The sequence below is a fragment of the Dioscorea cayenensis genome, chromosome 2, assembly GCF_009730915.1.
Source record: "Dioscorea cayenensis subsp. rotundata cultivar TDr96_F1 chromosome 2, TDr96_F1_v2_PseudoChromosome.rev07_lg8_w22 25.fasta, whole genome shotgun sequence".
Classification (NCBI taxonomy): Eukaryota; Viridiplantae; Streptophyta; class Magnoliopsida; order Dioscoreales; family Dioscoreaceae; genus Dioscorea; species Dioscorea cayenensis.
In genome coordinates this window covers 492,658-506,274 of record NC_052472.1, presented here as the reverse complement: position 1 = coordinate 506,274, position 13,617 = coordinate 492,658, and the positions used below count along the sequence as shown (strand labels likewise).

The 13,617-nt window shown below is 33.5% G+C and overlaps 2 protein-coding genes across 2 annotated transcripts; both read left to right on the top strand.

Moving 5' to 3' along the window:
- Positions 1 to 3,746: 3,746 nt before the first annotated feature.
- On the top strand, positions 3,747 to 5,390 carry LOC120276598 (F-box protein SKIP22-like). Its single transcript, XM_039283320.1, has one exon. It carries the CDS (start codon positions 3,805 to 3,807, stop codon positions 5,176 to 5,178), a length of 1,374 nt encoding a protein of 457 aa, XP_039139254.1. The 5' UTR covers positions 3,747 to 3,804; the 3' UTR covers positions 5,179 to 5,390.
- Positions 5,391 to 10,897: 5,507 nt separating this feature from the next.
- On the top strand, positions 10,898 to 12,035 carry LOC120276615 (receptor-like protein 44). Its single transcript, XM_039283321.1, has one exon. The coding sequence runs from the start codon at positions 10,942 to 10,944 to the stop codon at positions 11,770 to 11,772; it is 831 nt and encodes a 276-aa protein (XP_039139255.1). The 5' UTR covers positions 10,898 to 10,941; the 3' UTR covers positions 11,773 to 12,035.
- Positions 12,036 to 13,617: the final 1,582 nt, after the last annotated feature.

The window sequence follows — 13,617 nt, the reverse complement described above, 5'->3', positions numbered from 1 at the left end:
ATTTGTTCATGGTGATTTATATTCCTATCTAAAATTAAACTAAAAGTATGCTCATTTTAAAATTCCAAATTCACTAGAAACTTGACTCATGGGTTTCAAATTTAAGCTTAAAAACAGTACATACACAAAAAGTTAAACAAAAGATAATAAAACGTAGCATTGTCAAATATATGAACACATGGAGAATATCATCTACCCATAAGGGTGAGTGGAAACTCCATCCTGCATTTAACAATTTCTACTGATAAAATACAACATTGTATTGATAACATTTCAAAAGTTATTTTTCATTTTTAGACGAAATGCAATTAAGAGGTGAATACCCCAGACCAGGAGTATCTGCTTCTCTTTTGTTGCTAGACTGGCCTTTGTCTCCAGATGGCGGACTTCGTCAGCTCAGCTCACTATCTTTTCCTTCATCTTCATTATTGTTGTTTTTTATTTTAGTTCTGTTTACTGTTATTCTCATCCCTGGTGAGGATACCAGCTTTTCTTATTGTTGTTTGCCAGTTTGGTTTATTTTACTTCTGTACTTTGTTCTCTCTGCTCCTCTTTTTTTTCTAATAAATTTGTGGTTTATCCACTTTATTCAAAAATAATAATAATTAAGAGGCGAATATTTCTAGGTCTATTGACACTAAATCTCATATACAATGTTTTCATATTTTTGTCAAAAAAAAAAGTGGATTTGAATCTCAGTTCAGACAAAGTAAAAACACAGATTATTGAAGCATTATTTTTAGATCTATATATATCTCTGATATTTTTTTATTCATGTTTACTAAATATAAAAGGAAAAATTAAAAATTCCAGGATCTAATAACCAGAATTTCCTCTAAGATTCAAAATCAGACAGTTCCAATTAATAGTTTAAGACAAGCTCATTATTAAAAGAGAAATGCTATTCATTATGAAATTCAATACGAATACTAATTTCAAACTTAGGGTTAACATTTCTACTTCTGGAATTAATAATCTCAATTTTAGAGTTAGTATTTGTGTGATTTTTCACACACAGACTATTCGAGATGAGTAGCATTGTTCTCGTTAAAAAGTCAAGGACTTTCATCCACTTGGAGAACTTAAAAAGCATGCATAACATGGTACTTTAAACAAGGATAAAAAAGTTGAAAACATTGATGGGGAGGCACATCAGAGACGTCCATGTATTGTACAGTTAATCTGTGCTCTGATTTCAAAAAACATTACCTAACAGTTCTGCTCAATCGCATAATACAAAATTACACCCAAGTCCATTGGCAAATGAAAATGATTTCAAAACTATTGGAAAACTTGATGGGACAAACACATAAGAATTGTCCATGTCTCGTACAGTTAATCTTGTACAATTAACCTATGCTCTGACTTAATCAAAATGCTTAGCTAACAGTAATGCTCCATCTTATAAAACAAAATCACAACAAAAGTTTATTGGAAAATGACTTCAACACTGTAAGGAAAACCTTGATGGGAGAGACACATCAGAATTGCCCATGTCTTGCATAGTTAACATATGCTCTGATTTAATCAAAATCCATTAGCTAACAGTTCTGCTCCATCTCATAAAACAATGACTGCACCACTATAGGAAAACCATGGTGGGAGAGGCACACCAGACATCTCCATGTCTAGTACAGTTAACCTATGCTCTGATTTAATCAAAATGCATTAGCTAACAGTTTTTCTCCATCTCATAATAGAAAATTACAACTCTGTTTATTGGAAAATGAATTCAACACTATAGGAAAACCTTGATGGGGGAGACACATCAGAAATGTCCATGTCTTGCACAGTTAATTTATGCTCTGATTTAATCAAAATGCATTAGCTAACAGTTTTGTTCCTTCTCTTAAAGCAAAATTACAACTCAGTTTATTGGAAAATGAATTCAACAGTATAGGAAAACCTTGATGGGAGAGACACATCATAAATGCCCATATCTTGTAGTGTTAACCTATGCTCTGATTTAATCAATGCATTAGCTAACAGTTTTGCTCCATTTCATAATACAAGATTACAACTAAGTTAATTGGAAAATGATTTAAACCCTATGGAAAAACCTTGATGGGAAATGTCCATGTCATGTAAAGGTAATCCATGCTCTGATTTAATCAAAATGCAAACTGTTTTACTCCATCTGATAATACAAGATTACAAGTAACTTCCTTGGAAAATGATTTCAAGACTTTAGGATCAAGTAGGGAGACCAATTTGCTACCAATCCATAACTAAAGGGCTAGTAAATAATTATAACAAATAAAAAGAAAACTTTGTACTCATAATCCAAAGTTCAGTACAAGGTCCATTACCAATTCTCAAGCTCTTGTTCATCAAGCATGGAAGAAGAACTATATATATATATATATATAATAGCAGGACAATTAAACAAGGCAATCTATATCCATTACCATTAAGATCAAGCGTGGAGAACCAGGAACAGGATTACCAACAAAAAAGATTGAACCTTTTTCATCATAAACAATACCTTCAGTTCCAAACAACACCACCGCCCCAACTTCATATATATGTTTCTTGTTAAACATCAACTGCACATCATCCAAGCTAATCGAAATCAAAAGAAAATCAATCTCTAATAGAAGAAACTACAAAAACAAAGAAGAATCATTGAAAATACTGAAAATTTAGTTGGAAATCAAGTTTTGCCAGATAACCCTACAACAAAACGCTTCAAATGAAAGCAGATAAACAAAGAATGGATGAAATTAGGGCTGGCGCTTTGTACCTTGGTGTTCGCCATTAGAAGGCGATGCAGAGAGGTGGTCAGCCTGGGGAATGGGAGAGAGATTAGGAGAAATCGAAGCTAGGGTTCGAAGTTCGCGAGAGGGCGAGTAGATCAAAGGTAGGGTTTTGAGAAGGAATTGAGAAATATATATATCTACTAAAGAAAAGGATTTTCTTTCCCGCCATCTTGTTCAAAACTTTTGCGAAAAACACCCTTTATCTAATTAAATTTAACAGGGGCATTACTGCAAAACGACCACATTCTTTTGGTAATTTTCATCTCTCTCCTTAATAAATTTTGTTTCACCGGGTGTCTTCCTTAAACTAAAGATTTTTAAGATTGTTTATCGAAAGAAAGAATCTTTACTCATTTTCTCGGAAAAACATGTAATTTGTTTAAAGTACTTTGTCTGTGTGGTTGTTTTTATTTGTTTATTTTAATTAATTTATATAGATTAAAAAAATTGATTAAAGTTAGTTATAAAATGTAACATTTATAAAAAATTATATTAATTTTTTAATATTAATTTTGTTTAAAATATGATTTAATAAAATGTATAATTGAATTTGATTTATTGAAAATTATAAAAATATATTAAATATAAAAAATAAATTTAAAAAAAAAACAATATTTAATAACATTTTTGCCGAAGACACCCTTAAACTTATTAAAATTGTTTCTTACTAATATAGTTTATGTTTTTTTCACTAGTTTATTTTAACTAATTCAAATGAATTAAGAAAGTCGGTTAGATAATCTAAAATTTATAAAAAAAAATTATTATTTTATTTAAAATATAATTTGATAAAATATATAGTTAAATATGATTTATTATAAATCATGAGAAAATTAATATTTAAATTTTCATAAAATTTTTAAAAAATAAGTGAAATAAAAGTAAAGGAGTAAATTAATGAAAAATAAACTTAATTTTAAAATAAAATAATAATTTATTATATATATATATATATATGTTTCGTTTGTGGTTTTACTTCTCAGAGATCATCACCGCTTTATCTTCTTCTTCGTTGTTGTTGTTGCGGATCCAGACCCGATAAGCGATGAAGATCCGAATCCGATCAGAGGAGACGAAGGAGACGATGAGGTTCGAGATCCCCGACCCTTGCTCCTTCTCCGATCTCAAAACCCTAATCGCTTCCAAGCTCTCATCGTCCTCCAATGGCCTCGCTCCTCAATCCATTCGTCTCACCCTCAACCGCAAGGACGAGCTCTCACCTGATTCCCCCTCGGCCACTCTCCGCTCCCTCGGTATTACCTCCGGCGATCTCATTTTCTTCTCTTTCGATCCGTCTCTTGTTCTTGATCCGATGGGCATCGATTCGAATGAAAAGGTTGTTCCTGTAGCTCCAATTTCTGGTTCAGTTGAGGAATTGTTAGGTTCGGAGAAGAAATTGGAGGAGGGGACGTCTAGTCAAGGTGAAACCCTAGATGTAGATGTTGAGGATGGAAGTGAGTTGTCGGAGGAGGATGTTGAAACTTTTGTGATTGAGAAGTCTTCTTCGGTCCCGTGTTTCCTGAAGAGGGTATTTGATTTGGAGAAGGGGGTGGCGAAGGGGAATCTGGGGCTTGTTGTGATTGCTGTTCATGCGGTGTTCTTGGAATCGGGATTCGTGGCTCTTGATGGTTCTGGATTGAAATTGCCAGGAGGATGGGCAACTGCGGTTGGTACTATCTCGGTTTCTTATACACTTCCTGAACTCATTGGTTCTGATGCTGAGAAGGATGCAAAAGTTGCTGTTTTGAAGTTTTCTTTGATGGGAACTTATGTGTCAATTTACGGGTTCTTGAACGTTGGTGGTTCTGGTGTTCATCGTGCTTGTTTGGATGTGTCAAAGCTGCTGCCTTTGTTGTGTTTACCCATGGATTCCATTGGGGAGATGGAAGAGGAGGTGGTGTTCAAGTTCTGGAAGGGTGTGAAAGATGGGGTATCACTGCCTCTCTTGATTGATATTTGTGATAAGAATGGACTGCCTCCACCGCCGTGCCTTGCCTGTCTACCGACTGATCTGAAGATCAGAATTTTGGAGCTTCTCCCTGGTGTCGATTTGGCAAGGGTTGGATGTGTGAATTCAGAGATGCGGTATCTCACTTCAAATGATGAGCTCTGGAGAAAGAAGTTTTTAGAGGAGCTTGGGCCGGTGAATGAGAATGGAGGGGTGGTGGCTCGTTGGAGAGATAAATATGCAATGCACTGGCTGAGGATGAAGGAGATTAAAAGGGGAAGGTTGTTTTTGCGACCTCATTCGTCTTTTCGGAGGTATATCCGGTTCAGACCCTTTACAGGCGGAAGGCCTTACCTAAATGATGTTGATGATTTTGGATTGGGTCCTAGATCAGGTTTTCTGCCTCGGCGTAGACGTAATATTTCTCTTCATTGTGACTTTGATCAGCATGATGCAGGTTTCAGATATTGAAAGTGTTTCACCAATGTGTTGCTTTTCTCGTTGCTGGAGGTACTCTTGTGTTTTTAGTCTGTTTGTGCATATAGCCAGAAGGTTGCATGGTGATTGTCGAGTAGACCTTTAGTCAGTTTTAGTTGGTACTCCACCTTGCAATCATTTGTATTGAATAAAACATGTGACTATATTTTTAGCAATATATCAATCGGATATTGATGTTTTGCTTATTTATGCTTGCTTGGATAGTGCTTTCTGTTTGTTAATGTTGCTTACAGTTTTTGATGCCTGAAGTTGTGTGGCTGCTTTTCCTTTTCCTTTTTTGGCTGACTGCCAACTTGAAACAAAGGAACATATTAAACCGCATTGTCTTGTCATGATGGTCTTGTTTGCTTGAGGGTGCTTATGCCAAATTGTTTCTTCGGTCACATAGCTGGAATGAGCTACTTTCATGAATTTTGTCAAATTATGTGTTCTTTGATGATAATTGCTGTTTTCACTTTATCTTTGGTGGCTATTACATGATTTAAACTTTGAGCTTTTAACCGGTGATTCTGGTGCTGGAGTGTAACCTCATATCCTGTATATGTTAATGAGGACATTTTTTTAAATTGCTTCCCTATGGTGTTTATTTCGGATCTTACAGTGCTTTCTCTTGTTTATTTGCTTTTGGCTAAAGGTTTATAACCGACTGTTAGTATTATGTTATGCTTTTTTTTTTTAACAGGATCCAGCAGCATCCTGTTGAAAGCATAAAATCTTCTCTCCCTATTAGCTGCGAAATGATGCAAAACAAGATTATTGTTGAGTTCCTTGAGATGCTCCATAAAGAAAGTTAATTAGTACTTTTTCCTTGGAGCAACAATAGAAATAGTTGGAACAAAATTATGGTGAAACAGAGATTTTTTTTTTTTTTTTCTCTTGGGAATCTTTTTGACATATGAAAGAACCAAGAGAAAAAAAAAATGCTAACTGGGAGATGGATGCTTACATTTCTGGCCTTTAAATTAGTTTAACCGTACATGTACCTTTTAAATTTATGCAAGAACCATCGATTGTGCCTCTGCCACTTGAGTTAGCTTTCTGAAAAATTATGGAAATAATAAAATCATCATTATGATATTGCACTAGTACCTATGCAAAGGTCACTTGTATGATATCATTATTTGTTTACATGGACAACGCTCATTACATTTCCATCGGAAATCATTGAAGTGGGGGTGATTAATACAGGTTCTATGGTAGACGTAAGGTGTCTATAATGGCTTTCATATGTTATTGTTTACTTTGCTAGTGCCAACATGTGCTTCTAGCTAAATTTAGAGGACTACATCTACATGGGCCTTTTTCTTTCTTTCTTCTTCTTCCTCCTTTAGCTTTTTATTATTATTATTTTTATTATTTATTTTATTTTATTTTATGTTTTTTGGCATATGGCTCTCATTGATTGCTAATATTGTAATTTCTTGTGCCTCTCACATTCCTATTGTTATTATGCTCTCCATGTTCTCCTATAACCTATCTATTCTCTTAATCTGAAATTATGAGGCTATGTTGGAAGCTTAGGACAAGAATGATTGATCAGTTATTGATTTAATTATGGCATTTGTGATGTGCAATTCTAATGTTCTTACTGGATCTTAATAAACTGCAATGATTAAGTTTCATGTTTTCTGGGGTAAATCAGAATGATTATTAAAAAGTTGCAGATATGAAGAAAACTAGCTGGACCTTTATATTTCCTGGTATCAAATATCATAAGTTCTATCATGATCTAGGGACATTACTTTTGTCAGGTTTTATGTAGTTAATCATTTTATGATCATCTTGGGTATGATTTGAAGATTATTTTTCTAAATTATATTTCAGTAAGTAAAATCTTCCATTTTTTGAGGAACTGAATCTATTTACGGCTACATGGAGAGATTTAGCAGGTGTAACAAGGCATGCTATGAGTTCATTCTTGATGTGGTTAGCTCTGTTGTGTGAAGAGGTGGGATGCATCTAGTTTTGAACATTGCATTTCATGGTGTAAGAAACTGAGCATTCTCAATTTTGGCCACATCTACTTCATACAATCAGGTTTAACTATAGAAGAGCAACACATATTGAATGAAAAAGAAGTCAAACTGGGTCAAAGTTGGTGAAAAAAAATCTAATTTCTTATTACATTCATCATTCATGTCTTTAAGGATAGTGTCATTTTGTCTGATATACAAGATTTGCATCCTTCTGAACATGAGGTTATTGTGTTCTTCTCAAGTTTGCATACTAGTAACTTAAACTATTGATGGTGCTGTGAACTATCTTCGTCACACTTCATTCGATCCAAATCTAAAGGATGATTTGTTGATGATACCTCAAACTGTGTGGTTGTTTTATGTTATGAAAATGATGTGTATAAAGATATATATGGAGCTAAAGCACAAAAACATGTCTTTAAGAGCAAATAGTAAGGACATTAGCATACTGTTTGATTTTGTCCATTGTGGTAGTTATCATGACAAATACACCATATCATATAGCAGTGTTGTGTGCCTCCATTAAGTTTGTCTTGTATATAGTTCTACAAAGAAAACTTTTATCTCCATTTAATCCACTTGCATATCTTCATGTCTCCGGATGCATCTTTTCTTCTCTTTTTTTATATTAAAAATGTCTTTGTTTGTCTAATATTCATGATGTATACAGTAGTGCCCAGATTAGTCTACAGGTTTTTTTCTGCTGACTTTTAAATTATGCACCCCTTTTGCTGAACTTGAATAATATATTCCTAAATCATTCAAGCTTATGTTTGGTTGCATAATTTCCGTGTTCATCCTGCTATACTTATATCAGAGTTTCTAGATTTCTTTTCAAACATTTTGTATCTTCAGAATGATGCTACAGTTGGGTAAATTAACAGTGTGTTGGCATGCTTCCATACATCCAACCAGAGGTAACCTTCTTCTACCAATTTGATTTCTTTCTCTATTTATGCCTTTGCAGACTTAATAATTCCACAAATGGATTTATAATGGTCATATGCTATGCACTTGTGCTATGTTTGAAATAGTTTGGCTTTCTTTTAACCAGTGGATGATAAATGATAATATATTCATATAAAAAGCACTCATAAGTTTGATACAGGTTGGCCCAAAGCTAAAAAAAGATGCTTTGCTGAAGCGAATGCAGGTTGCTGAATAATGACTTGTCCCATAATTGTGCTGCTGCTGCTGCTGCTGCAGCTGCAGCAAATGAAGCCAGTGCGCTGTTCTATTGTGCTTTTGTGGAGGCCCCATGCATGTTATGACTCATGATCTATTATCACTCTCTGGACCTACACCCCTCCAATGAAATTTTTTCAACGTAACCGTTAGCAGATCAATGGCATTTGCCAATGCCAGTGATGCCACTGCCATTAAGGTCTCTCTCCCTCTCTCTCTCTCTCTCCCTATTTGTATATATATATATATATATATATTTCTTTTGGCTCTTGTTGGAAGACAAGTGATGAGTCTTATCATTTCTATATTTATGTGAAGTGGTGGGACTGAGGACTGACAAAACCTTGAAGAACCTTTTCAAAGGAACAATGTCTGGTGTTTTTGGTGCTTGGAATTTAGAATTGGAGAAAAAGGGACTCACACTCACAAATCACAAGCTTATTCATTTTTGAAGAGTTACTGATTTGGGTGCTATCCTTTGCAGGTCAGTCAACTCACACTTATCTTTTCTGTCTTTGTGTGCCATGTATGTTCCCTCATTGCATTTCATTTCACTGTGCTGTTTTATGTTCTCTTTCTTTTAAAAGCCTGTTAGTCATTGTAGTATTGACTTGTTTACTTCCGTCCGGAAAATTTACGTATATGCATACATACTCTTTGAGTAACATGAAATTGTATTTTATCGGAAATGTTTGGAATTATGTTTATGTTCTGTGATTGTCTCCGGTAATTTTCTCTGCGTTCGCTATGTCCAGGTCTTAACTCTGTATATGTGTATACATGTCTTGTATTTGTATGCTTTTAATATTTACTGAAATATTCATTTTGTTGTTTGAACTTAAAAAAAATATTAATAATATTTTGGTTTATAAACTGTATAAAAATATTTATTTTTGAGGTTTCATCTTATAATTGTTCGGAAAATTTACGTATATACATATATACTCTTTGAGTAACATGAAATCATATTTTATCGGAAATGTTTGGAATTATGCTTATGTTTTGTGATTGTCTCCGGTAATTTTCTCTGCGTTCGCTCTCTTTTTTATTTTACTGTATATATGTTTATACATGTCTTGTATTCGTATGCTTTTATTAATATTACTGAAGTATTCATTTTGTTGTTTGAACTTTAAAAAAATAATTATTATATTTTGGTTTATAAACTGTATTAAAATATTTATTTTTGAGGTTTCATCTCATATATTTATTTTCTTGATTTTACTTTTTTTTTTCTTTTTTTCTCTCGTGACCGGCCAGTGAAACTGAGTGTGACTCAGAGTTGTGACCAATCATTCAAGAATCACTAATGTAACAATTGTACCTTTTTTTTCTCTTATATTTATTTATTTATTTTTATTGTTTTTATTTTTGAGTGGGTTGGTGAAACACTACAAAGGTCCTTAGGATTAGGACAACCCCCACTAAAATAAAACCTTTAATTTAAATCACCCTCCTGGAAAAATAATAATAATATTGATTCCTCCTCTTTTTTGTATTTTTATTGTCCCTTTTCATTTTATGTGATATATCTTGTGCAAATATGTAAAAAAATAAATTTAAAAAATAAAAGTAATTCATCTACTAAATTATTAATGTTTTAAGTCCATTTGTTGGTTATTGAATTGTGAAGCATTGCATTTTCCAGTCCTGTATTTTAAAGGAAATTTAAAATTATATTTTTATTTTTTTGTTAATTTGAGTGAGGCTTATAATGGAACACATCTTCCAATGCATTCTGTGCGTTTAATTTTTTTCTAAAATTATTTTGAGTGGATTAATTACAACCAATTAACATTAGCTTGCCCACATGGCAAACTATCTACCTTTTAAACCCCTTAAATTATTCAATATATATATAAATAAATCATACATATAAATAAATAAACCCACCAAAAAATCTCACAAAGATATTATTAAAAAAATTTTAAAAAAAAATCTAAAAAAAACTTTTTACATACAGGAGGTAGCAATCACTTATATAATAATAATAATATTATTAAATAACCAGTGTTTAGTACAATAAATTGTTACTTAAACAATAAATAGACAAAAGAATAGTAAAGTTTTTTGGTTAAATTTTTTGTAATAATATTGTTCATTCACTTGGGATTTATTAACTATATTTGGTTCTTAAATATAGAGAAATCACTTGTTTAATAATAATATTATTAAATAATTATGGTTTAATACAATAAATTGTTATTTCAATAATAAATAAATAAATTAATGATCAAATTTTTGGATCAAAATATTATAACAGTATTTTTATTTAATGAGGGTTTATTAATTATATTTAATTTTTAAAAATCTTTTGTACCTGGTAGTACTGTAATCATTTCATATAATATTTGTTTTAGTAAATAAAATAAATTAAGCCGCTGTAATTAGTGTATTATTATTTAAACTTCTACATTTCTCAAATTTTTTTTCAATAAAAATAAAATAAAATAAAATAAAAATATTCAAAATAAAAAATTTAAAAAAAAAAAAAGAATGTGACAATAGTGAAAGAGCATTTCATCAAAACAGAGCCTTTTCACTCCAAAACCAGAGCTCCATCTCCAGAGCTCCAATGGCGTTCCCGCCATCTCTTCTCCTCCTTTTCTTTTTCTTCTTCTTCTTCTCCTCTCCATCCACCTCCTTCTCCAACCCCGACGACGAGTCCTGTATCACCAACCTCCACCTCTCCATCATCGACCCTTCCAACAATCTCCACAACTGGACTCGCCCCAACTTCGCCTCTCCTTGCAATGGCTTCACCTCCTACCTCCAAGGCATCACCTGCAACAATGGCCGCGTCTTCAAGCTCTCACTCTCCTCCCTCTCTCTCCGTGGCTCCCTCTCCCCTTTCCTCTCCAACTGCACCAATCTCCAATCCCTAGACCTCTCCTCCAACTCCATCGCCGGTCCAATCCCTCTCTCCCTCTCCCTTCTCCTCAATCTCGCCGTTCTCAACCTCTCTTCTAACCTCCTCTCCGGTCCAATCCCTCCTCAGCTCGCTCTCTGCGCTTATCTCAACGTCATCGACCTCCACTCCAATCTCCTCTCCGGCCCCATCCCTGATCAATTCGGCCTTCTCGTTCGTCTCTCCTCCTTTGATGTCTCTGATAACCATCTCTCTGGTTTTATCCCTCCTCTTCTCTCCAACCGCAGTGGCACTGGTTTGACGAGGTTCAATGCTAGCTCTTTCTCTGGCAACAAGGGGCTTTATGGTTTCCCTTTGCCGCCTTTGCGTGACCGTGGTCTCTCCGTGCTCGCCATCGTTGGGATTGGTCTCGGTAGTGGCCTTCTCAGCTTGGTGCTTAGCTTCACTGCGGTTTGTATCTGGCTCCGGGTCACTGAGAGGGATGCCATGGTTCCTGGGGAGGAAGGGAAGGTCTCTCATCTCATGCCTGATTACTGATCTTCTTCTTCTCCTTCCTACTATTTCTCCATGGAGGTTCTTCTTCTTCTTCTTCTTCTTCTTCTTCTTCTTCTTTTGATTATTTTGCTATTTTTTTTTTCTTCTTGACAAGATTAAGGTTTGTTAATGGAGGAAGGATGTGTGTATATTGTCACTTTTAAGGAAAACTAATTCAATTTGAGAGATTTTCTCAGCATGTATTACTGAAATCATACAGAAACTTCTTTTTGATCTTTCCTCTTGTTTTTTGTTGTTTCTTTGTTCATTGATCAATGCTAATTGAAGAGAAAGTTTTGATCTTTGCTCTTGTTTTTGGTTGTTTCTTTGTCCATTGATGAATACTAATTGAAGAGAAAGTTTTGATCTTTGCTCTTGTTTTTGGTTGTTTCTTTGTTCATTGATGAACACTAATTGAAGAGAAAGTTTTGATCTTTGCTCTTGTTTTGGTTGTTTCTTTGTCCATTGATCAGTACTAGTTGAAGAGAAAGTTTTGATCTTTGCTCTTGTTTTTTGGTTGTTTCTTTGTCCATTGATGAATACTAACTAATTGAACAGGAGAGATGTTTCCAATTTTAGTGCCATTGAAAATCCACTCAAAAGTTCAGATCTTTTATAAATTACTGAAATCAGACACAAAGTTTTGATCTTTGTGCTTGTTTGGTTGTTTCTCATCTAGTTTCATTAATTGAGATCTATCATCTATCTCAAAAACTGTGATCTTTGTGCTTTGTATCACTGAAATCAAACACAAACTCTTGATCTTTGTTCTTATTGTGTTTCTTTGTTTCTCTATTTGTTGACATGTTTCCCATCTTGTTTCATGGAAATCTAACACAAAGTTATGATCTTTGTCATCTTTGTGTTCTTTGTGTTTGTTTGCTTGCTTGCTAATTGATCAGAAAATTTCTCATCTTGTATTACTGAAATCAAACACAAACTCATGATCTTTCTGCTTCTTTTGTTCCATTAAGAAAAAAACTAATTCTTCCATTGCTGAAATACTTATATCAAAGTTTTGATCTTAATTAACTTGAGCATGATATATATATATATATATATACTCTCTCTTATTGTAACTCAAATGTTTATTCTTAAGCTTAATTTTTTTATATATATATATATATCTAGAGAGAGAGAGAGAGGGCATGAAAGAGAATTGTTTTCTTGTGTTTGGAATTATGGAAGCAATGAAGAGAAGTAAAAGAGATTTATTAGATGATAAGTATGGAGGAATTTTTATTTTTATTTTTTTTTTGTGATTTTTTACAGTGATGTGATTATGTGAGTGAGTGAAATTAATAGGAATTTGAGGAAAGAGAAAAGGTGGTGAAATTAATGTGAGATCCTTGTGATGTGCTGACACAACTGCAGCTCACAAGGACAATAAAAGAGCAGTAGCAGAAAAAGAAAAAAGAAAAGAATCAGGCTCTAATATAATTTGAGTGGAAGATGTGTTGGTGGTGGTGGTGGTGGTGCTCTTCTCACAAAATATATATAGAGTTTCAAGAGAGAAAGAGAGATAATAAATGCTGCTTTTTCTTAGGTTGTTTTGGTGTTGGTATACATGTCTTTACTTTAGTCTTGATTGGAGAGAAAAAAAGTTACAGGATTTGAAAAAAATTATATTGTGTAAAAGTCTACCTCAGTCAAATACAAGGTTTCTTTTTAACTTTTATATAACTTATATATATATATATAGGTTGAATCACCTACCAACATTTGTAGATTTAAAATCTACTGTTAAATTTCGATCCAATGGTTCAGCATTGTTTTATGAACAGTATTACTGTGCTTATAAATATTAACACAGTAAAAAGTGAGATGCACAGTGATTTTGTAATACCC

Coding starts and splice junctions, on each gene's coding strand:
- LOC120276615 (XM_039283321.1), top strand. CDS start 10,942: ATGGCGTTCCCGCCATCTCTTCTCCTCCTTTTCTTTTTCTTCTTCTTC.
- LOC120276598 (XM_039283320.1), top strand. CDS start 3,805: ATGAAGATCCGAATCCGATCAGAGGAGACGAAGGAGACGATGAGGTTC.